General features: G+C 35.6%; 1 protein-coding gene across 2 annotated transcripts in view; it reads left to right on the top strand.

The window, feature by feature from the left end:
• Positions 1–24,994, top strand: part of CCDC178 (coiled-coil domain containing 178) — a 452,566-nt gene that overhangs the window by 4,436 nt on the left and 423,136 nt on the right. The window contains exons 2-4 of one of the 2 annotated variants that reach the window (XM_084964435.1): positions 9,960–10,049; positions 15,551–15,640; positions 19,764–19,844. In XM_084964435.1, the coding sequence (XP_084820561.1) occupies positions 19,787–19,844 (58 nt within the window). In that variant the 5' untranslated portion in view covers positions 9,960–10,049; positions 15,551–15,640; positions 19,764–19,786. The remainder of the gene's footprint in view (positions 1–9,959; positions 10,050–15,550; positions 15,641–19,763; positions 19,845–24,994) is intronic. The other variant, XM_084964434.1, reaches the window with a different exon arrangement.

Raw genomic sequence — 24,994 nt, 5'->3', positions numbered from 1 at the left:
AGCTCTTTCCATCCCACATCTATTTTAATTGCCAGAAACAGTGGTCTGATCACACTTTTCCCTTTTCCATACCCATTCACTTTGGGTTTCTTGCTACCAAAATTCTGCTATTGTCATTTAAGATAAATGTTCATGTTAAAGTCACTTATGACCTACTGCCCCATTAAGTGGACTTTTTTTTTTTAATCTTATGTAACTTTTCTGAAGCTCATTAGGGTGTTGTCTCCTTAAAACTCCTCTCACCTGGTTTCTCTGATCCTGTTCATTTCTGGGTTTTTTTAGCAGTATTTCTAGAAATAGTTAATTTTCTCAGCTTTCATTGTCAACATCCCCTTTTGTCATTGCCTGATCTCATCCAATGACCAACTCCACAATCACACCCAGAACTCTAGCTCCAGTCTCAAACTTCCTCATGAATTTTGAACAAACATATATCATACCCATTAAAAAGCACCGATAGGAGTTCCCATTGTGGTTCAGTAGGTTACGAATCTGACTAGTGTCTATGAGATGCAGGTTCGATCCCTGGCCTCACTTAATGGGTTAGGGCTGTGGCATAGGTCACAGACTCAGCTTGGATCCACTGTTGCTGTGGCTGTGGCTATGCAGCTCCAATTCAACCCCTAGCCTGGGAACTTCCATATATTGCAAGTGTGGCCCTAAAAAGCAAACAAACAAACATCCATGCAATTTAAATTCATCTCTCCTATAAACTTTACTGGTTCTTACTCTCATAGACCGAATTTAGGGTAATGATGGTGACATCTATTCAATCTCTCATGCTAGAAACTTGGGAGTTATTCTAGACTCCACCTCCTCTGATACTTACCGGCATCAAGTTCTCACCAAATCATGCTATTTATGCCTCTTAAATGCTTTTTGTTCTATCTTCTCTTCTCTACTTCTCTGGCTTAATTTTAAAACCATTACCCCAATGATTTCAGTTTTATCAGTTTTCAGCAATCTTGATCATTTTTCTGCTTCAAATCATGCTCTCCTCCTATTAACCTTCCATGGTCATGGCACTGGATTGTGACTATCTGATCATTGCTGTCTTACTATGAAAGATTTGAAATGGTTAAAAGGGGGTCTTGTTTATTTTTGTATCTTCAGGGCCTAGTATATAAGGCATATTCAATAAATATTTTTGAATAACTAAGTGCAGATTTTAGAAAAGATGTATAGAAAATGATGATATGCTACTGACATGCTTTAGAACAGTGTTATTCAAAAGACATTTCTGTAGTGATAGAACTGTTTCATAATGCAGTGGCCACTAGCCACTTGTGGCTTTTGAGTACTTGATGGTGGCTGGTATAGCCAAGGAACTGAATTTTTAATTTAAAAATTTTATATGGCTAGTGTCTACAGCATAGGACAGTAAAGCTCTAGAAAATCGGCCCACTCCTTCCCCCTTCCCCTCCCCTACAGTGGAAAAAAAAGTGTGTTGGGAGAAATAACAAAAAATAAAAGAAAATCAGCCCAGGAGTTGCTTTAAAAAATTTTTTTGTACCTGATTAATTCTTAAGTGGACTAAACTAAAAGCAGTTTTCTCTTCTGCTCCATTAATCATCACCACTTGAAACTAAAATTCTAGAGATGTTTTCTCACAGTGTTTAATAATTCCATTTAAGAAATGTTTTTGAACACTTGATGTATGCCAAACACTGTGGCTTCAAAGAGGAATATAACACATAATTTCTTCATTCAAAAGTGTAGCAGGAAAATGCTAACCGGTAATGTGATCTGATTTTGGAAACGTTGATATTTGAGGGATATTTTGAAAGGTTGATTTAGATAACAGTGGGGAAGAACATTTTAAATTACTTTTCCTTTCCTCTTCCCACATCTAGATTCTGAAGTAGCAAATGGGAGTAGACTTGTCAAACTTATACTTGTAATGGTGGTGGGAACCATTTTGGTTCCCACTGTCTACCTTCCTAAAGGTGATGAACTTTTGCTGTTATTTTTTTCTTTTTTTTTTTTGCCTATTTAGTTTTCATTATGTCTCCTCTTTTTTCTACCCTCTATTTTATATCTGCTTTTTATCTCAATTGATTTCAGATTTATTAATTTCTTCGCATTCTATAATCTGATGTCAAAGATGACCCAGTATCATCCCTCTGACTCGAGACAATTCCATCAAATTATGTTATTTATTCCAACTGGCTGTTTGTGGTGTGATTTGAGTCAGTCTGATAGCATTTATAGCCAAGCTAATTTAGATCAGTTAGCAACTATTATGCCATAAGATCTCGTATAGAATGATATCACTAAGGCCCAAATATGAAGTGTATAATGTGTTTCTTTACTCACTAATTTGAACATTTCCACAGAAAGTTGCAAGAAGAAGCTCTTGGCATAATTTCTTTGTAATAAATTCTGAATGCTGCTTATCACTTTTGATTGTCTTATTCTCCAGATGGCTACATATTTGCACACTATTTTTCTCTTACTTCTCTCAGCACAGATTTCTTATTGGATGCCATTTATTTATTTATATATTTATTTATTTATATCTTTGGTTTGTCTTGCATAAAACAGAAGCTGTTTCTCTTAACTGATAATTTAAGAATAGGAAATTAGTGGAGAGCTTAAATTTCCAGTGTGACTTAATATTTCTCAAGACCTATACCACTGGATGAATTTTGAATTCTACACTGAACATTAACAATTTAAATCATTTCATAGTGAAAATTATATAATTCCTAGAAAATGTGCTGAATATTGCTTGTACTGAGATCTTTGTTAACTCATAGAAACTAAACACTTATATTTTAAAATCTTTCAAAAAGAGAATTATTAATGAAAGCATTACTTACTTTTCTCTCCCCTGTGGCATAATGACAACCTCACAGTGACATCCACTTTGATTCTCTTTTTAGAAAGTATATGAAAGTATATCTTTCCATACAAAGAAATCATTCTTATTGAATTATTGGCCAGTCATTGAGTGGAAAGCTGTTAAGGTGCATTACTGTTTAGAATGAACCATGTAATAGGAAACCTCAGTATTTTATTAAATTTTCTCAACTAAGGGCTTAAAGCTATATTTGGAGGGAAATAAAGCTTCATTGTCAAACTTTACCCTATTTTTCTTTATTTTCTTATTAGTTTTAGTCTCATATTTTCCTTCCCTTTGGATGACTTACTGGGCTCTGGTAAGAACGTAAGAAGAGGAACCCGGAGTGAATAGTGGGTGTTGGGGTGAGTGGAGGCAGTACATTACCTGTTTTCAATTTAGTGTTGGAAGACCTTGAAGAGGAAAAAAATGACCTTTTGCCAAGGTCATATTCAAGGGAAAGTTAGTCTTTCCATTTTTATTAAATTTTAATTTGGTAGCTCATATAAACTAGAATTCTTTCTTATTTAGCAGCATATGGTTTGCATTAATTCAGTAGCTTGCATTTTGGAGAAGATCATTTAGGGAATCTGGATGAATAAAAATCAGATATACTCTGGAGGCTTCATGCCAAGGTATGGATATCCTTTAGCAAAAGCTGAAAAATCAGCACTAACAATTCTCAGTAGAATTTTATAAGTATCCTTGTGGGAAAACTCAGGATTCCTCTCAGATTATCCAATTTTTAAACTCTATAAGGTTTATAAAAATGACAGGCAGAATAAAGAGTGTTGCATTAGAAGAATAAACAGATTTTTAGTCAGCGTCATTAAAATCTCTAAACTAAGGCTAACAAACATGGAGCGGTTTCTTCATTATTCAAATATCACCTCAGAAATGTTGATAATATTAGAGTCTTTCTTATGAAGTTAATAAATAAACCTCTGGAAAGGTCATATTTTATGTATCTTAATACCATTTTAATACCGTATTAAAATGTAACTGAGTTGTCAACACTCAGTTCATTAACAGACAATAAATTTGACAGTTTTCAAGGGAGCTGGTTGTTGATACCCTATAAAAGAGTAATTATATCAATGACATACAATTTTCCAAAATATATTCTATGGTTTCTCTTACTAAAGGATCATAAATGAACATAGAAACAGCATGGAGATAAGGCTTTTACCCATTGCTAGTTTAGTCCTTCTTTAGATAAGTTACTTGAAGTGTTTTTCAAAAGAGATTTCTTTCTTTGTTGCTGAGAGGTTTAGAGTGTGTAAAATTAGAAGGAAGAGAGCCCTTACTGGTATGTACATTTAGGAATACTGTACTGGGGTGTGTGCGTGCGTCTCTCTGTGTGTATAAGGGGGCATGAGGGGTTAAAACTAACATTTGGGCTGGAGAAATATTACTGCCAACCTTAAGTGAAACTTAGAGTTCCCTTAGAAAAACTCTGCTAAAAGATTGTTAGATTCTACTAGCAGTATGCTTTTATTGATGTAGAAAGCACAGATCTTATTCTACAAACAGGGTTGTGTAAAGAATACCACTCTTAAAATTTTCCTCTAAATCAACTAGATTCCAACCTGGTGACCCCATCCCACCGGTGGGAAACTTACTATCATTCAGTCTTGGTATCATCTCTGTCCTGCTCCTCACATGGAAACAAACCATTTGTGCCAAGTATCTGGGGTCTTTGGATGCACCAGAGCATTTGGAAATGTGGTAAACGATCCCAGCGAGCAACCTCCTTCCATGTGCCATCTGGTTTACTGGGAAGCCCAGCCTTTTTTGGGCCTCATCGATTACACAGGTCTGCTGGCTTGATCCCTGGGAGAGTGGATGCCGAGTGCAATGCAAGTCCTCATGTCTGTGATGCAGTCTCTCTGACTGCACCCAACAGTCATCCCGTTGGCCCCCAGGTCTGGTCACCTCCTGGGTTGCTGCCAGAGGAGACCTCCTCCATCACTAAGTCTTGAGGAATACTTCTGTCTGCCTTGCTGATCCTATCTTCCTCTCCAGGACACCCCATAAGCTAAAGATCAAAGACACTTTAGGGTGCTTCTGCTTTTTTCCAGCCCAAATACCTTGCAACAAAGAACTACGAAGTCTTGTTACGAAATTGAAATGGGAGAAGGGGGTTAGAGGGACATATCGGAAGAACAAACACAAATTAGCATTTCAATAGAATTATCTGAAAGAATAATACTTTTAAAAATATGGTGTTATTTGGGGGGAAAGTGGGTGTGATTTTGCTACCCGGGAACCTTAAATATAAGAGTGGTTCCTAAAAGGGGTATTTATATCACTGGTAATAACAAGATTAGTTTATGACCACCCCTGATAATTTACATCATAATAGCTAAGTAATTATTTTAATATTTAGTAGAAAATATATAGTAAAATGTGAACTGGTGTAGATTACTTAAATAATAGCATAAAGAGAATGTGAACATGACAACATAAAAATGATGGTGGTATACAAATAGCCAGATGTGCAATAAAACAGTATGAACTTGTTTCTATGAAAAAATCACATTACTAAATTCAAAATCAAAATTAAATTATGTTCATAATTTAGAAGGTCTGTAATTCAGATATTCCAAGTAAAATGTGAAAATGCCTTACTATACAGGACGTGTTCTTAGCTTTCAACACAGAGAACTTTATAAAATACAAGTGGTCTCTTTTCCTACCTTGTTAAAGGAATAATTAGTTTTATTTCACTTATATAGACTAGATTCTTTTGGTTTTGAAGACAGTGAATCATCATTTAAGCCATTTCCATTATTGCTCTTTCATATTTTTAAATAATTATGGTTTTAAACTACAGATCTATGTTTTTAATCAGCTAATTGCTTTAATAATGCAACCCTCTATTAGAACAGCTTAGACTATGCTATATAAAAATTCCAAAACTACAGTGATTTAAACAAAGGTCTCTTTTTAATAATGTCACAGTGATGTAGACAAGGCAGTTTTCCTGCGTGAGCCTTAAAGGATGGCCCAGGGACCCAGCTTCCATCACTGTGGCTCTGAGATATGGAACCCATGGCTTCCAAAGTTGCCATGGAAAAGAAAAGAGGACTGGAGAGCAAATGGAATGTTCATAGGGTCAAAGACTACTCTAATTCAAGTTTTTTATGTGCTCAGGAAGAGAAAATTATGCAATAAACACATAGGATTTACCTTTCCACAATCCCAAAATACAATTCAGAGTAGTTAGGACATAAAAAATACGTAATCAAAAGTGCTTCATTGCACATTTCATATAATATTTATTGCTGATGAATAGTTACACATTGATTTAAAAATGGTATTTAAGAATGAAAAAAATCTCACAATAGGTTTATTACGTTTAGGTTTAGAAGCTATCAGAGGCCTCCTTTTTATTCAAGCAAGGCTGATATGGCACATTTCAATTTTGGGAAAACAAAGGCAAATCTTTTTGGGAGATAATCCTTTGTGGGTGCAACTATATCTAAAATGATTAAAATAAATTCAATTTAAGAACCAGTACTGTTTCTTATAGCAGCTGTGCCTTATCGTATCTCATAATTATCTTTACATGTTCAAAAAGTATTGAAAAACAAAAGGTGACATTTCAGGTGGGAAAGAAAATAATTTTACAAGAAGGTGCTTATCTTTTTACATGAATGACTGGAAAATGCAGCACATTAGACTCTGACTTGAACAGGGAGGCAATCTCAAGGTCAGACTTACTTTTGTTAACAAATAGGTTTTTTGGTTCCAGGGGTTGCAAATATTTTACATCCTCTAGTTTGAATGACTAATGAAGACAAGTGATTTACAACATGGGTAACAAATTAAAAGAGTTTCTAGGCAAAAGTGATTTTTCTTTTCATTTTCTATTTCATTAAATATAGTTCCCTGAATTAAAAGAGGTATTAAAAACACTTTATGATTTATTTTCTCAAAGTAAGTGTATTACTTATAGATCATTTTCTCTCCCCTGAGGGATTTAGGTAATAAATCCATTCAGAACATAAATATGTTACCTCCTTATGTGCCATTCTTTTGCAGTCTGCATGTCTGTATTTTTGCTACATGATAACTTGATTCTTCTATTACTTTACCACAAAATAACTTCTGCAAAAAATGTTTTATGTTTTCATCAATGATTGATGACCAGACACTTTTCCCATGTTAATCTGCTCTCTCTCCCCCCTGCGTGTGTGAACATATGTCTGCGTGCAGGTCCAGGTCCTTTGGTAATTTTTTCTGTCTGTATATCTTTTCTTCATTTTTACCTTTTTTCTAACTATTGATATATTAAGCTGGAAACTCTGTTACTCACATTTAAAAATCTCCTCCTGATTTGAGTGGTATTTTTTGTAGCTGGGTGGTTTTACATTTTTGTGGGGCCATATCTCTAGAACATTATGTGTTTTTATTGCTATGCTCAGAAGTCTTTCTCATATTATTATTATTATTATTATTATTATTTTGCTTTTTAGGGCCACACCTGCGGCATATGGAGTTCCCAGGCTAGAGGTCGAGTAGAGCTGTAGCCGCTGGCCTACACCACAGCCACAGCAATGCCAGATCCTTAACCCATGGAGCAAAGCCAGGGATTAAATCCCCCTCAGGGATACTAGTCAGGTTTGTTACCACTGAGCCACAATGGAAACTCCCTCATATTATTTTTATACAAAGTTTTCTCTAGCTGTTTATTTTTCTTTTACATATAAGCTTTAAATCTATTTAATTGAGAGACTAATCCTATAGTCTCAGAGAATTCATTTGTAATTATTTCCTGTTTCCAAAGTTTAAACCAGATTTACATTTTATAAATGATTGGGAAATACTGCACACTTTATGCTTATTTTAAAGGCACTAGCACACTAGAGAGTCCCGAGGACTCTCTTCATACTTTTGTTTCACCCTAGGAACACTGGTCTCTCTTTAGCAGGAGTATAGCAGAGCGGTTGACTCCAGAGCTAAATCTGGCTCTACACTACCAGCTACAAGACACTGGCATGTGCTTAAGCTCTCCTCTGCAAAATAGGGCTGGTAATAGTACCTACTTTCACAGGCTGTTGTGCGAAGTAAATGTGTATGTGGTATGTTTAAGTACAAGCAATCGTTTTTGCTTTCCTTGGGTCAGGACTCCTCTATTTCATGAGTTAGTAATCTTGAAATAAATTAAAACTTTGGGAGGGCAGGGCATATGCTCACATTTTTCTTCTATTCTCTAAAATGTCTATCAGAAATAGGTAAAACTAATCGATACATAGTTATGAAAGTTCTAAAAAAAAAAAAAAAAAAAAAAAAAAGGAGTTCCCGTCGTGGCGCAGTGGTTAACGAATCCGACTAGGAACCATGAGGTTGCGGGTTCGGTCCCTGCCCTTGCTCAGTGGGTTAACGATCCGGCGTTGCCGTGAGCTGTGGTGTAGGTTGCAGACGCGGCTCGGATCCCGCGTTGCTGTGGCTCTGGCCGGTGGCTACAGCTCCGATTCAACCCCTAGCCTGGGAACCTCCATATGCCACGGGAGCGGCCCAAGAAATAGCAACAACAACAGCAAAAAGACAAAAAAAAAAAAAAAAAAAAAAGAAAGTTCTAAAAAAAGTAAAATCAAAAGGCACATTTCTTCAGGAGCAAAAGCAATCTCACAGTAAAATGACATAGTGTTTTCTAATCAACAAAATATTTCTCCCATAAGAATTAAAACTCAAATTTATAAGAATTTGTTACTTTACATTCGAGACAAAGTACTCATTGAACATGAACAATTCGAGTACCTTATATTTTGTCACACAATGTAAATGTCTCTCAGTACACTCACTGTAAAATCATTTGATGTGACTCAGAGGTGAAATAATAATTCAATACATAATATTGACCTATGAAATAATTTAACATCATAAAAGCTGATTTGACTTGCTTGCCATTCTTTATGTCTCAAGTAATTACCAGAAAGGTGAAAGTTCATCTCTTAGACAAATTCAGAATACAGTATGAGATATTTTATGAATATATGTGTAAAAACTGGCTTTTTCAGTTCTAATTTGATTTGCAGAAAAAGATGATATTTAATCTTTCTGAAGATATGCTCAGCTTTAGTAAAACCATGAGATGTAATATTTAATGCAACTTAACTCTAATTTGTTGGATGTAATACAGACATAAAATCAATAGAACTTCATCAAAGAAAGAGTGAAGAGATTATTAAGAATCAGAGAAATAGAGCTTAAAGATTTGTAAGAGAAACTATTATAGGTACAGATAGGAAAGATGTAGAAAAATGACGTGTTTTTGCAATTTTCTTTACTATTTTGCAAGACTTTCAACATTGTCATGAAATAATCTATTATTGTATAATAAAAACTAAAAAGATTAGGACTGCACCTGCGGCATATGGGGGTTTTCAGGCTAATGGCTGAATCGGTGCTGCAGCTGCCAGCCTATGCCACAGCCACAGCAACTCCAGATCCAAGTTGTCTGAGACCTGTACCACAGCTCATGGCAATGCTGGATCCTTAACATAATGCCAGATATCAACCCCGAATCCTCATGGATACCGGTCAAGTCTATTACCACTGAGCCACAACGAGAACTCCACTGTTTCTTGAAATAACTTTGAAAACAGTTGTCAAGAATGCATCATAATGACTGCATGTTGAAAATTGAAATGTTCCCCCTAGAATTATAATTTTTCTTTTGAAAATTTGTTCATTGATTAAACTGTACATGTATCAATACAGTGTTAACAATATATTTTTACATCCTCTGTATGCAGTATTCTTCTTTATAGTCCTAATATTGTATTTGTTTCTTTTGTTTCTTCTCTTGTCTTGATCAGTTTTGCTAGATGTGTTGATATTGAGCTATAATTTTCCACAAATATGAATCTTTTCTACGTTTAAGGCAAGGTTTGACTACTTCCCTTTATGAAAAAAAAAGTTGTCTTTAAGCTCTTTATAAATATATGACAACTATTTTTTAGCAGTAATTAAACTTTGATTTTTAAGCCCAATTTCAAAAATTTTCCACTGTTCATAATCCTCATCTTATTACAATCAAACAAGTTTTTGAGTGTTTACTGCGTTGGGCTTTGATTATAAAAAATAAATAATATCCTTGTTCTCTCAGATCTTTTCAGTGGGAAAAATACACATGTGCATAATTATTTGAGAGTATGTGATAAGTACAATAGGATACTGAAGTGACCAGAAAGAAGGGGTAAGTAAATTTGTTTTGTGGTGAGAAGTAAAAGGTGACATATTATATAGAGACTTAAGGAAAGGTAGAGTGAAAACAATGTGCAAGGTGATGGCAGCATGGAAGTGTAAGGCTCATTTTGATGACTGGTGTGGTTGGAATACAGAATGTGTGGTAAAGAGGCGAGGGATATTTTTATTCTCATGAACATGTAACTTCTAGTTCTTATTTAAAATTCCTTGGTATTACTAAAAAATACAGTTAAATTGGTAAATACCTTGAGGGTACAGAATATGCCTTATTCTTTTGTACTCTAAACAAATAGCACAGTGACACAAGATACAAGCTAAGAACTGTGAAATGAATTACCGAATGGATGAAATGAGATAAATCAAGCACTAATGAATATTAAAGTGAAGTGGCTCTTAGAAGGCATTTTGGTCCAGTCCCTTAGACATTTTCCAAATTCTTCCTATACAATACTTAAATGATTTTGCAGCTTCTCCTTAATTACTTTTAGTGATATAATGCTTTCTACCTTACAACATAGCTTTTTCACTGTTGGAAAAACTGGAATTGTCAGAAACATCCCTGCATGATTGACGAAATATTCTTCCTCTTTGTGTGGAACCAAGACCTTTGAGTCTGCCAGCCATTTTTGGAATATAGCTTCTAGGAGAGTCTGCTTAGAGACTCTCTTCTTCCTAAACCCATCACCTTGCAAACTATAGTGAGGTCAGCTATGCTAATAGACAGCAATTTCAACCTTGGCCATAATTATGGCCAGGAATAGAAAGCAGACTGAAACTAGTACAATAACAGTATCTGACTTCCTAGCAACAATTATTTGGGTGAAATATAGGCACTTAGCTCAAGTAAAGCTAATTAAAATCCTTCCAGAGAGCACTGGAGTCAAATCTGAGAAAGAGTCAGCCTCTCTTTGGTGGCTGAAGTTCTACAATGTAAAACTCAGGAGGTGTCAGCAGCCAAGACTTCTGAAACATAGGAAAAGTCAAGGTGTTGAAAGAAAACTAGAACAAGTATGAAAAGAATATCTGAGGCTGAGGCAGAGAGAATGCTGTTGTCATTTGAGTCCCTGTATTTTTGCTTCTCTTACAGATGAACTGCTGATATGTTCCATTAATTAACTAGTATCTTGCCCATAACTATTCCTTTTAATGTAGTTTTACTTTGGTTTTTTTTTTTGTGTGTGTCTTTATGTTTTTATTTTTGCTTAAGCTGAGTTTCTCTCATCTGCAACTAAAGAATAACCAATATAATTGGCAGTCTGGTTTAGTGATTTTTCGATTGTTAGGCTCAATAGTGATTTGTCACTCTTCTGCTAAGTCAACTTCCAAATCTCTGATTATTGGCCTTGGCCAGGATTCTGATTCCTATTTGCTGTCTTGTTTGATGGTTTGCATTTATATTCTGTGCTCTTTACTGGCTATGTTTAACTTGGTTCAGGGATTTAGAAGTTATATGATAGAATACTTGACATAATTTTTGTTTGAATGATAAGTTTATTTTTTATTTTGAAAAAATTTTTAATTATAATTGATTTACAATTTTCTGTCAATTTCTGCTGTACAGAAAAGTGATCAAGTTACACATATGCATACATTCTTTTTCTCACATTATCCTACATCATGTTCCATCAAAAGTAATTAAATATAGTTCCCAGTGCTATACAGCAGGATCTCATTGCTTATCCACTCAAAATGCAATAGTTTGCATCTAACAACCCCCAACTCCCAGTCCATCCCACTCCCTCCCCCTACCTTGGCAACACAAATATTTTCTCCACATCCATGAGTTTGTTTCTTTTTTCTAGATAGGTTCATTGTGCCCTATACTAAATTCCAGACACAAGTGATATCACATGTTATTTGTCTTTCTCTTGCTTACTTCACATTGTATGAGAATCTCCAGTTCCATCCATGTTGTTGCAAATGGCAGAATTTTGTTCTTTTTTATTGCTGAGTAATGTTCCATTTTGTATATGTACCATTTCTTCTTAATCTAGTCATCTGTCAATGGACATTTATGTTGTTTCCATATCTTGGCTATTGTGAATAGTGCTGTAATGAACATTTGGTTGCATGGTTCTTTTTCAATGAAAGTTTTGTCCAGATATATGCTCAGGAGTGGGATTGCTGGGTCCTGTGGTAGTTCTATATTTAGTTTTCTGAGGTATCTCCATAATGTTTTCCATAGTGGTTGTACTAATTTACATTCCCTCTAACAGTACAGGAGGGTTGCCTTTTCTCCACACCCTATCCAGCACTCGTTATTTGTAGACTTATTAAAGACAGCCATTCTGACCAGTGTGAGGTGGTACCTCATTATAGTTTTGATTTGCATTTCTCTAATCATTAGTGATATTGAGCATTTTTTTCATATGCCTGTTGGCCATCTGTATGTCTTCTTTGGAGAAACATCTACTCAGGTCTTCTGTCTATTTTTCGATTGGGTTGTTTCTTTTTTTGCTTTTGAGTTGCATGAGTTGTTTGTATCTTTTGGAGATTAGGTCTTTGTTGGGTGCATTGTTTGAAACTATTTTCTCCCATTCCATAGGTTGTCTTTTTTTTAATGATTTCCTTTGCTGTGCAAAAGCTGGTCTGTTTGATTAGATCCCATTATCTTTACTTTTGACTTTATTTCTATTGTCTTGCAAGACTGACCTAAGAAAACATTTGTAGGGTTGATATCAGAGAATGTTTTGCCTATGTTTTCTTCTAGGAGTTTTATGGTCTCTTGTTTTAAGTCTTTAAGCCATTTTGAGTTTATTTTTGTGCATGGTGTGAGGGTGTAGTCTAGTTTCATTGATTTATATTAGCTGTCCAGTTTTTGCAGCACCACTTACCAAAGAGACTGTCTTTTCCCCATTTTACACTCTTGCCTCCTTTGTCAAAGATTAATTGACCATAGATGTCTGGTTTATTTCTGGGTTCTCTATTCTGTTCCATTGGTCTGTATGTCTGTTTTGGTACCAGTACCACAATGTCTTGGTTACTATAGCTTTGTAATATTGTCTGAGGTCTGAGAGAGTTATACCTCCTGCTTGTTCCCCCCCCCCCGACACACACACAGGATTGCTTTGGAAATACTGGGTCTTTGATGGTTCCATATAAATTTTTGTATTATTTGTTCTAGGTAATTTGATAGGGATTGCATTAAATCTGTAGATTGCTTTGGGTAGTATGGCCATTTTAACAATATTAATTCTTCCAATCTAGGAGCATGGACTATCTTTCCATTTCTTTGAATCCTCTTTAATTTTCTTAATTAATGTTTTATAGTTCTCAGCACATAAGTCTTTCACCTCCTTAGTCAGGTTTATTCCTAGGTATTTAATTTTGGGGGGTGCAATTTTAAAAGGTATTGTATTTTTATATTCCTTTTCTAATATTTCATTGTTAGTATAAAGAAATGTAACCAATTTCTGAATGTTAATCTTGTATCCTGTTATTCTGCTGTATTTGATCAGTGCAAGTAGTTTTTCTGTGGAGTCCTTAGGGTTTTCTACACATAGTATCATGTCATCCACTTACAGTGACGGTTTTACCTCTTCTCCTCCTATTTGGATGCCTTTTATTTCTTTTGTTTGATTGCTGTGGCTAGGACTTCCAATAATATGTTGAATAACAGTGGTGAGTGTGGGCATCCTTGTCTTGTTCCAGATTTTAGTGGGAAGGCTTTCAGCTTTTCTCCCTTGAGTATTATATTGGCAGTGGATTTGTCATAAAGGGCTTTTATTATGTTAAGGGATGTTCCCTCTATATCCACTTTGGTAAGAGTTTTTATCATGAATGGCTGTTGGACTTTGTCAAATGCTTTTTCTGCATCTGTTGAGATAATCATGTGGTTTTTACTCTTTTTTTACTGTGGTGTATGACATTGATTGATCTCCATATGTTAAACCATCCTTGTGAACCTGGGATGACTCCCACTTGGTTGTGGTGTATGATCTTTTTTATATGTTGCTGGATTCGGTTGACTAAAATTTTGTTGAGAATTTTTGCATCTATATTCATCAAAGATATTGGCCTATAATTTTCCTTTTTGGTAGTATCTTTGTCTGATTTTGGTATTAGGGTGATGGTGGCTTCATAGAATGTCTTTGGAAGTGTTCTTTCATCTTCAACCTTTTGGAAAAGTTTAAGAAGGATGGGTTGGAGTTCCCATCATGGCGCAGTGGAAATGAATCCAACTAGGAATGGTGAGATTGTAGGTTCAATCCCTAGCCTCGCTCAGTGGGTTAAGGATCCGGTGTTGCTGTGAGCTGTGGTGTAGGTCACAGACGTGGCTCAGATCTGGCATTACTGTGGCTCTGGTGTAAGCCAATTAGACCCCTAGCCTGGGAACCTCCATATGCCACAGGTGCAGCCCTAAAAAGACAAAAAGAAAAAAAAAATTAAGAAGGATGGGTATAAGTTCTTCTTTGTATGTTTGGTAAAATTTGCCTGTCAAACCATCTAGTTCTTGACTTTTGTTTGTAGGGAGTGTTTTTATTACATATTCAATTTCATTTCTAGTAATCGGTCTGTTCAGTTGATCTATTTCTTCTTAACTCAGTTTGGTGGGCTGTAAGTCTCTAGAAAGTTGTCCATTTCTTCTAGGTTGTCAAATTTGTTGGCATATAATTGTTCACAGTATTCTCTTATGGTTTTTTGTATTTTTGCAGTATCCATTGTGATTTCTCCTTTTTCATTTCTTATTTTATTTGGGTTCTTTCTCTCCTCCTCTTGGTGAATCTGGCCAGAGGTTTGTTAATTTTGTTTACCCATTCAAAGAACCAGCTCTTGGTTTTATTGATTTTGTCTATTGTTTTTTGAATCTCTATTTTATTGATTTCTTCTCTGATCTTTATGATTTCCTTCCTTCTGCTGACTTTAGGTTTTGTTTGTTTTTCTTTTTCTAATTCATTTAGGTGGTGGGTGAAGTTGTCAATTTGAGATTTTTCTTCTTTTTGGGGGGGAGGCTTGTATCATTATGAACTTCCCTCTAAGCACTGCTTCTGCAGCATCCCATAGATTTTGAATGGTTGTGTTTTCATTATCATTTGTCTCAAGGTAATTTTTTAAATTTCCCTTTTGATTTCCTCATTGACCCACTGGTTTTTTAGCAGCATATTGTTTAGTCTCCATGAAGTCATTTTTTTCTCATTTCTTTTCCTATGGTTGATTTCTAATTTCATGCCATTGTGTTCAAAGGAGATACTTGAAATAATTTCTGTACTCTTAAGTTTGTTGAGGTTAGTTTTGAGCTCCAGTATGTGGTCAATCCTTGAGAATGTTCCATGTGCAGTTGAACAGAACGTATTTTCTGGAATTTTTTTTTTTTTTTTTTTGATGTAGTGTCCCGAAAACATCAATTAAGTCTAACTTTTCTATTGTGTCACTTAGGATCTCTGTTGCCTTACTGATTTTCTGCCTGGATGAGCTGTCCATTGATGTGAGTGTAGTGTTCAAGTCTCCTACTATGATTGTATTCCCATCAATTTCTTCTTTTGTTTTTAGTATTTGTTGTATATATTTGGGTGCTCTGAACCACAGCTTTAAATGAACTTAAAATCCCAGCTCTATGATGCAGTAAAAAGTTGGACAAAAGTAAGTAATTACTTTTTGAATATTATAACAGTTTATGAGGTATTTCCCATTTTCAGATGTTTTTAAAAAATCATTGTGAAAGAATGTAGACTTCTCACTGTTATTGGGCACAGTTATATTAGAACAAAATAAGCCAGCTGAATTATAGATGAAGCCAGTGAGAGTAAGCAAATAAATGTGGTGGTCATAATTATTGGAACAATATCAATATATTTGCACTGTTTACTGGAAAGAATGTATGAATGTATCATGGCTAATGAAATAATTTAAGATAAAGTTGCTTAATATTTTTATGAGAATATGAAAGAATAGGAAGAAAGTAGCACATTACTTTCAAAGCCTTATCAAAGCCTTAAAATAACATGAATACAAACAGCATCTTACAAATATAAAATCCTAGATACAGACATCTATTAGGTTTTAGAACAGTAGATGGTACTTACCATCACTGACTTTAAGGCTTTACATTTTGTGAGTGTTGGGTATAAATTTCTATGTTGTCTAAACATTGACTTTTGATATTATTTGTGTATTTGGGCAATGGGTGACCCAAAATGATTTTATATGCCTATTTCCATCAAAAATAAATATTTTTTTCGGAGTTCCCGTCGTGGCGCAGTGGTTAACGAATCCGACTAGGAACCATGAGGTTGCGGGTTCGGTCCCTGGCCTTGCTCAGTGGGTTAACGATCCGGCGTTGCCGTGAGCTGTGGTGTAGGTTGCAGACGCGGCTCGGATCCTGCGTTGCTGTGGCTCTGGCATAGGCTGGTGGCTACAGCTCCGATTGGACCCCTAGCCTGGGAACCTCCATATGCCGTGGGAGAGGCCCAAGAAATAGCAAAAAGACAAAAAATATATATATATATATTTTTTTTTCAAATAAAAACATTGGAATAAATTGGGAGAAAATATTTTAATGCATATTTATAACAAAGGACTAGATCTAAAACTATCAAAGATTAAAAAAGCCAAACCCAGCACATATTTCTCCATATTTATACTCTAGAGATACTCTAGCATAATTCACAAGGAAAAGTATTCAAGAATCTTATATAGAAGACTTAGTTACAATAGGGAAAATATTTGAAGAAACTGAAATGATCATCAACAGGAAATTGTTATACCGAATAGAATTCTACACAGCAGTGAAAAATAATGAAATACAGTTACATGCAACAACAGATAAATCTAAAAAATGTACTAAACAAGTAAAAAAGAAGTTGTAGAATGATTTGTAGTGTATAATATCATTCACATAAAGATGCAGAACTCTAAATGAGTGTTTTACAGTATACTGTTGTGAGATATATATATAATAAAAATAAACTGAAACCATGGGGATTATATATTTGATAGTTGTTAATTCCTAGTGAGGGAAGAAGGAAACTGTGACCACTGAGGAATACATTTCTCAGGCTGCACTGCAGGGTACAAGGGTTTTGTTTGGTTTTGTTTTCTATTGCTATGCAATGTTTCATTAAGAATATTTAAGACAAATACAATCATGAGAGGAAATGAGTAAAATGAGAAGGTTTTCTGTCTAGAAAGATTGATAGCTCAGAAATTTCATTTAATCAGTGAGGAAGCAAACTAAATTTGAGGAATATAGTGATTTGCTGAGAAGCCAGCCTAAGGGTGGTAAAATAAAAGAAATTCTATGTGTCATATGCTTTTCAGGTTTGGAAACAGGCAAAAATTCTAATTTTTGAATAACTAAGTAAAACTGAATAACAGAGCCAATGCCAAAAAGTTTGACTAGAAAGAGGAGGAGGTGACAGTCCCAAACCAAATCTGCAGGATTATAAACTAATTGAAAGTATTTCATCCTTCCATATGGTTTTTCATTCATGTATCCTTTCTTTTTCAACAAGACAATATTGAACCCCTCCAATGTGCCAGACATTGTGCTAGATCTGTGCTGTCCAATATAGTATCTACTAGCCATATGTGATGATTTAAATTTATTTTATTGTATTGTATTTTTTTCTTGTTAGGGCCGCAACTGCAGCGTATGGAAGTTCCCAGGCTAGGGGCTGAATCAGAGCTGTAGCTGCTGGCTTATGCCATAGCCACAGCAATGTTAGATCCATGCTGCATCTGTAGTTGACACCACAGCTCATGGCAATTCTAGATCCTTAACCCACTGAGAAAGGCCAAGGATCGAACCTGCATCCTCATGGATACTAGTTGGATTCATAACTTACTGAGCCCCAATGGGAAATTAAATTAATTAAAGTGAAATACAATTAAAAATCTATTCTTCTGTTACATTAGCCGCATTTCAAGTGAACAAAAGTGATTCTAAGTGATCATATGGCTAATGTAATGCTTACCATTTTGGAGAGCACAGATTTGGAACATTTTCATCATTATAAAAAGTTCTTACAGCAGAAATTAGCACAACCTTGCTATTTAACTCTACTAAAAATTGTAAAAAAAAAAAAAAAAAAAAAAGAAAAGAAAAAGAAACTTCTATTTGATGGTGTTGATGGTGCTGTTGTAGATGCCAGGACCAGAGCAGTACAACACAGACTCTGAATTCTAATAGAGAAAAGAGATGATCAAGGAAATGGTTATAAAACTGTAATAAATGTTAATCCTGAGTCATTAGAAGAAAATAGAGTAAATGGAGAGAGAGAAAAGGGGATGGTCTGATGCAGTGGTTTTCATAAAGGATCAGAGCAATTGAAAGACAGGCATTTCCATTTAAAGGGAGGAGCCTGAAAAGAAAGAATGTGTGGCTTCACATACAAATGCCAACAGAAACAACTGTTCTAATAAAAGAGCACAAGAATTGGCTAGAGTAGAGAGATTATTATCTATATGTATTCTCTCTTGCTAAGCTGCCTCTTTCTTGGTCCTGTGGCTAGGGAGTGCAGACTTTTGCTGGAACTTTATTTGGTCTGTGTGCACTGGCATAACTGGGTTGCTGGTTTCTTCAGCTTCAACTTTGAGATATATGAAGAAAAAGAAAATCTTGGAAATTCACCAGCTCATTGTTCCTCTGATCTCAAGGTGCCCAGCCAGTCTGCCTTCTTCTCTCCACCTTTCAAAGCCTTATGTTTGTTTTATATATAATGTCCAGGGTTTTTTGTTGTACGGAGGGGAAGGACTAGGTATAAAACTTCACTCCATATTCCTGCAAGTGGAGATTGAGTGCACTGAGTTTTATGCTTGCTTCTGTATTTTCTGTATTGTTATTTTCAGGATAATTTTTTTTCCTCTGAACTTATTTCACCGATTATTTCTTCAGCCTTATCATATCTGCTTTTAAATTGAACCATTGAGTTTAGAACTGCAGTTACACAGCAGTGTGTAGTGCATGAGCTTCTAACTGGCTTCTTTTCAAATCTGTGGTATCAATTTACAAAATTTGTAGTTTTGAAATTTTAAAATTTGATGTTATATTTATAAGTATGTTAAGCTCAGTTGCTAGGTGGTTTATATCTGATAATTTCACTATCTGGAGTAGGTTTGGATCAATTTCTGCTATTTTTCCTTTTCTGTTGATTTTTATTAGCTAGTCTCTGTGTGTTGGGTTCCCTTTCAAAGTTTGTGCTGAACAAGAATCACCTTAATTCATTTTCATCACATGAGATTTTGAGGCCATTATTGCAATCAAATTACATAGATAATTCTCTCTACCTTTGTGTATATTTGACTTTGTCCATAATAAAACTTGTTTTAAAAAGGGACTGAGGGAATATAAAGAAGAGATGATAATAAGGTTTAACTTTATCATATAAAATGAAACAATGTAGGTTCTAGACTTCCTAAAGGACTCTGAGTCCACAGCTTCAGTGATATATATTAAATTACCTAGAAGTCAGGCCAAATATCTGTTTAAGTTAATGGCAGAATAGGGGATCAAAGAGATGGCTCTTTAATGAGAATTTTTACATTTGGTGTTCCTAAATAGGATAATAATAGTACTCATAGGAGAAAGAGAATATTGTTGGATTGCCTTACATTTTAAACATAATTTGGTGTTGATTTTTACATATATACATTGCATAATATTAAAAACCTATCCTGACATAACCAGTTCTTGAATTGACAATTATTAGTGAAATAAACCAATTTCAATTCATGATGTTTAAATATTTTTCTTTCTAATTATTAGGTTCCAAAGGACTATAAATAACCATGCCTGAAAATAAAATAATTTCCTATTGTCCCACTGGAAGAGATCAAACTAAGAAAGGTAAGTTTATCCTTAAGTGATTTCCTTTGACATGAGGCCACAGATAAATGCAACTCAGGTCACTCACAGAGAAGATGGCTATAGGGACAGTAGTCTTCTCCAGAACCGGGGATCTGAGATCAGAAAGATGAGGTAAGTGAAAGGAATAAGTCAGTTTAAGAAAAACTCACTATATAGATTATAATCAATTTCTTTTATAATTACTACTGAACTACTGTGTAGGTAATACAACAATGGTCTGCTGGAGTCAGCTCTTACTAGTTTATGTCAGCCAACTATATATATCTTTTCTCAATTCTACTCCACTGACTGGTTGAAATTGGCTATGGTGCTAGTATTTACTACCACCTGACAGGTGGTTAATTACCAATACACCCTTGAAAAGAAAAATACAAAATGAAAAATGAAAAAAAGTATATAATTCTATTTAAAAAATTGTATTAGATTTTATTACATAATTGTGCATCCTGAGCTCCACTGCATCTTTTATTCTGCATCATGTTAGCAATATCATATCATTAAGCACTTCATCCTCTTTGTAAGACAACAACCATTATAGAGAACATTCAGCTCATCAGGCAAAAAACATTGAGATGTCTATGTTCAAACCACAGGAACTTACCAGACCAGTGTTTATGACTCTGTCTTGGCTGATTTTAAACTTTTAAGCCCAAAGTAATCTTTTCTGGATGATGTACTAAACCTAATTATGTACCAACCTTTGAAAAGACTTGTCATTAATGCTGTCATTAACATCCTGAGAACACAATGTTAGGTCTTATTTATTAACTTCTACTACATGATAACCAAAATAATACTTTTTAACATCAAAAATAGATCCTTTCCTTATGTTGTATATAAATCAAAATGAAACTACAATGGTCATATCAAAATTCTTATTATACCATAAATAAGCACAGAAAATTGGATGATTATTCTGTGCTCTGAGCTGACATAAGTAATAAAATAAATTCTAATGGTTCTGAATAGTCACAGCCATATCTTAAACATACTGTCACATGACTAATGTTTACAAATATTTATCTCTGGGTAATAATTTCTATTACAATTGACAGTATATTTTTACAAACTTACCATCTGTAATGTTTGGATTTTTGGGTGATATTTTCACTAAATACAAAACCTTAGTTCATGGCAACATCACATATTTATTTGTATTAAGATACTGATATTGAATCAGTATTTCTATTGTTTTTCATTATGTATCTTTTCCACCTAACAGGCTTAGATTATGTTTTTTCCAGAAGATATATGCTGAAACAGGCGATATTTCATATATGTATAAATATTTATAACATATATGTAAAGCACAAAGAATACTGATAAAACTGAGTACACTCACAAAGCACATTAAGAAATAGAACCCTGTGTTCTCTCATCTCTCCCAAATCACATTTAGCTTTATGTATTAAATTTTAATATGCTAATATACATATACTTATAGTTTTACATATTTAATCTCATATTACATTTTAACCATCTTATTAATTCATCAATATTAGGTGGATCATCTGAAAATGATGATTTTAACTTTATTCTATTGGTTAGTCTAGATCCTTTAGCACCCTGTTAAATAGAGGCAATAAAAACATGCACACATTTCTCCCTGTTCCTGATTTTTAAAATGAGACTTTTGGAGTTCCTGTCATGGCTGAGCAGAAACAAATCTGACCAGCATCCATGAGGACACGGGTTTGATCCCTGGCTTCTCTCAATGGGTTAAGGATCTGGTGTTGTGGTGAGCTGTGGTGTAGGTCTTAGACACAGCTCAGATCTGGCATTGCTATAGCTGTGGTGTGGGCCAAGCAGCTACAGCTCCTATTTGACTCCTATCCTGGGAACTTCCATATGCTGTGGGTGTGGCCCTAAAAAGACAAAATAAAATGCGACTTTTAATATTTTACCATTAAAAATGATGTTTTGAGATCATTTTTATAATATACTATAAATTGTGGGTATGTATTGAATTTTATGAATACTTTTTCCACATTTATTGAAAAATTTCTGCAACTAAATTTTTCTTATTTAAACTGTAAGTGACTTTCAATTGTTAAACTTTTTATTTCTGGGACAAATTTAAATTATTTTGTTTTAACCTTTTATTTTAACCTCTTGTTGGATTTGGTTTGATAGCCATTTGTTTAGGATTTTTTTTTTCATCTATGCCCTTGAGTAACATTGGCCTCTAAGTTTTCTTATGTTTTTCTAGTCTGATTTTGGTAGTAAGGTGTATATAACCACATAATTGAATTAGAGAATCTTTCATTTTAAATTCTTTGAGAAAAACAATTCGATATTATTTTTCTTGAATGTTTGGCTGAACTTATGTCTTAACTTTTAGGAAGATATTAAACTATTGATATAAATTAGTTATTCATTACAGGATTATTTAGGCTATTTATTCTTAGTTTGCTATTAGAAAATTATAATTTTTCTTTTGAAAATTTGTTCATTGATTAAACTGTACATGTATCAATACAGTGTTGTTAATATATTTTTACATCCTCTGTATGCAGTATTCTTCTTTATATTCCTAATATTGTATTTGTTTCTTTTGTTTCTTCTCTTGTCTTGATCAGTTTTGCTAGATGTGTTGATTTGTGCTAGACCTTCCAAGTGGTAATTTCTGACTTTTTATTTTTTAATTTTCATTTTTTGGCTGTGCTTGTGGCATGTGAAAGTTCCCAGGCCAAGGATGGAACCTGCATGATAGCATTGACCCAAGCCACTGCAGTGACAATGGCAGGTCCTAAACCCACCGAGCTAACAGGGAACTCCATTTCTGACCCTTTAAATTATCTCTAGGGTTTTTTCTTGTTGGTTTGCTTTCTATTAATTTAAGACATTACCGCCCCCTTGTCTTGTGTCTACTTTCTTTGGGTTTGGTTTCCCACATATTTTTAATCTGGATGCTTAAATCACTGCTCTTCAGGCTATTTTTCTTTTCTAGTGTAATTATTTAAAGCTACAAATTTCCCTTGACATATCATAGAGATAATAAAAAGGACTGAATGTCATATCAGACATATGAAGATTGACTCAGCATGCATAGAGTCACTCATCATGCAACTTTACTAAATGCTATTATCAGTAATACTGTATTTAACTTTTAAAAGCTGAGTTATAACTCATATACTATCATAAAAATTTATCTCTTTCAACTCGGTGTTTTCAGTATAATCACAAGTTTATGCAACCTTCATTGCTATCTAATTCAGTACACTTTCATAACCCTTCAAAGCAGCCCTATACCATTAGCTGCTACTCCCCACGCCCTTTCAACCCAGTCTCTGGAAATCACAAATCTACTTGCCTTTCGGGAACATCATGGGCCTGGTGGGTGTCGTCCAGTTCTTGGTAAAGACAGTCACCATAACCACCTTCGAGCATGCCCACTACCAGTGTGTGATGAAGTTTAGTGTAAACCTGGTCGTCAGGATCCCTGTGGAAGCCAAGACCCCAGCTGAACTGCTCTAGCTGGTGAAGGGGCTGAAGAGGCAGGCCAAGTTAGATTCCAGGGGGCAGTGCATCACTGAAGAATTGGGGGTGGGGAGGCATATCACTGCAGGTGCTATTGAGCTGCACCTGGTGATCTGCCTGAAGGACCACACTTGCATCCCCTATCAAGAAATCCAACGAGGTGGTCTGATACCATGAGACCATCAGGAAAGAGTCGAAAATGCTCTGCCTGTCCAAGTCCTCTGACAAGCACAATCAGCTGTCAATGAAGGTGCCATCCTTCCCCAGTGGAGGACCGCAAGAGCCAAGGGACCGCCAGGTAGGAGCCAAAGTATCTGTCGGTTATCTGGCAGAGAAATATGAGTGTGACCTGGTCTGGGCCCCCAAGATATGATGCTTGGGGTGCGCTGGCACCAGCCCCATCGCCCTCACAAATATCCTCACAAATATGACCAAAGTATGCAGTCTCTCAACAAGATCAAGTACAGCGCCACCGCTGGCTTCCAGAGCAGGCATGGCGAGGAGAAGCGGGGCATGCGCTTCAAGGCCCTCGATGTGATTGCATAGGAATGCACCCAGATAGCCCCCACCGCCCGGCACCGCCTCCGTGGCAAGTGCTGACCTCCAGCCTGGGTTCCTGGATCCCAGTACATTGTGGAGAGTTAGTGTCAGGAACAAGCAAGCGGTTGGTGGCATCTACAGGCGTCCTGTACAGAAAGCGGGGCCATGACTTCCAGGAGTCCCAGGTAGTACACACCCTCATGTTTGTCGTAATCCCTCCCAGCCCGTCAGGGAGCCCTTTGACATCATCGGCAACCTGAGGTCCCACACGGGCAGGCAGCCAAGCCTTCCTTAGTGTGTGTGAACACTTTCTGCCCCACTCGCCTCCACAGCTGGGTTGTGAGGAGATGCGCAGGCGCAGCAGCCTGAAGGAAGCATCCGGGCAATCCACAATTTGCAGGCAACCTCAGGGCAGCGTGGCGCGGGGTGGGGAAGTCCCTTCAACACATCGCGAGAACTCCAGACATCGTGACGCTCTGCCTACAGGTATTTGGGGCTCACTTCGTGCCGGGGTTCATTTGGTGCCAGGGCTCAGCGTTAACTACTGATGGGCGTATTTCAGATATTTGTATCAAGATTTCAAAGGTAATAGAAGTGCTCTCACAGCTGGGACTTTTTTGGCCAGTGGGGGTGGCGGAGGCAGGATAGAAGACTGTTTTGGATATTTTGTATAAATGAATTGCTAAAGTAGTTGGCCTCGTCTGTGTTCTTTCTTTCAAACTAGAATTTTGTGGAGGTTTCTTTATAGGACTGAATAATATTCCATTGTATGAATAGTCCACATATTGTTTATACGTTCCTCAGTAGTAGGTAAGTGCATTGTTTCCACTTTGGGGCTATTATGAATACTGTTATTATGCATATTCAAGTGCAAGTTATTATGTGGGCATCTGTTATTAATTTCTGTTGGGTCTACAGTTAGGACTGGAATTACTAGGCCATTTGATAACTTGATGTTTTCATTTTTAATACATACTTTTTTGACATTGAATTATTCCTTAGCACATTTGATATTTGAAAATGCACAATAAAACTTCCAAGTACTTTTGAATTAATTTTATGTGACTAATTTCTAATTGCAGAGAAATTGTAGTTATTTTTCTAATTGT

This window comes from Sus scrofa, chromosome 6 (genome assembly GCF_054392235.1).
Source record: "Sus scrofa isolate SSC_HxYL_T2T_F1_AM1 chromosome 6, Sscrofa_HxYL_maternal_Yorkshire_Landrace_v2.0, whole genome shotgun sequence".
Taxonomy (NCBI): domain Eukaryota; kingdom Metazoa; phylum Chordata; class Mammalia; order Artiodactyla; family Suidae; genus Sus; species Sus scrofa.
This window is presented reverse-complemented; position numbering and strand designations above follow the sequence as displayed.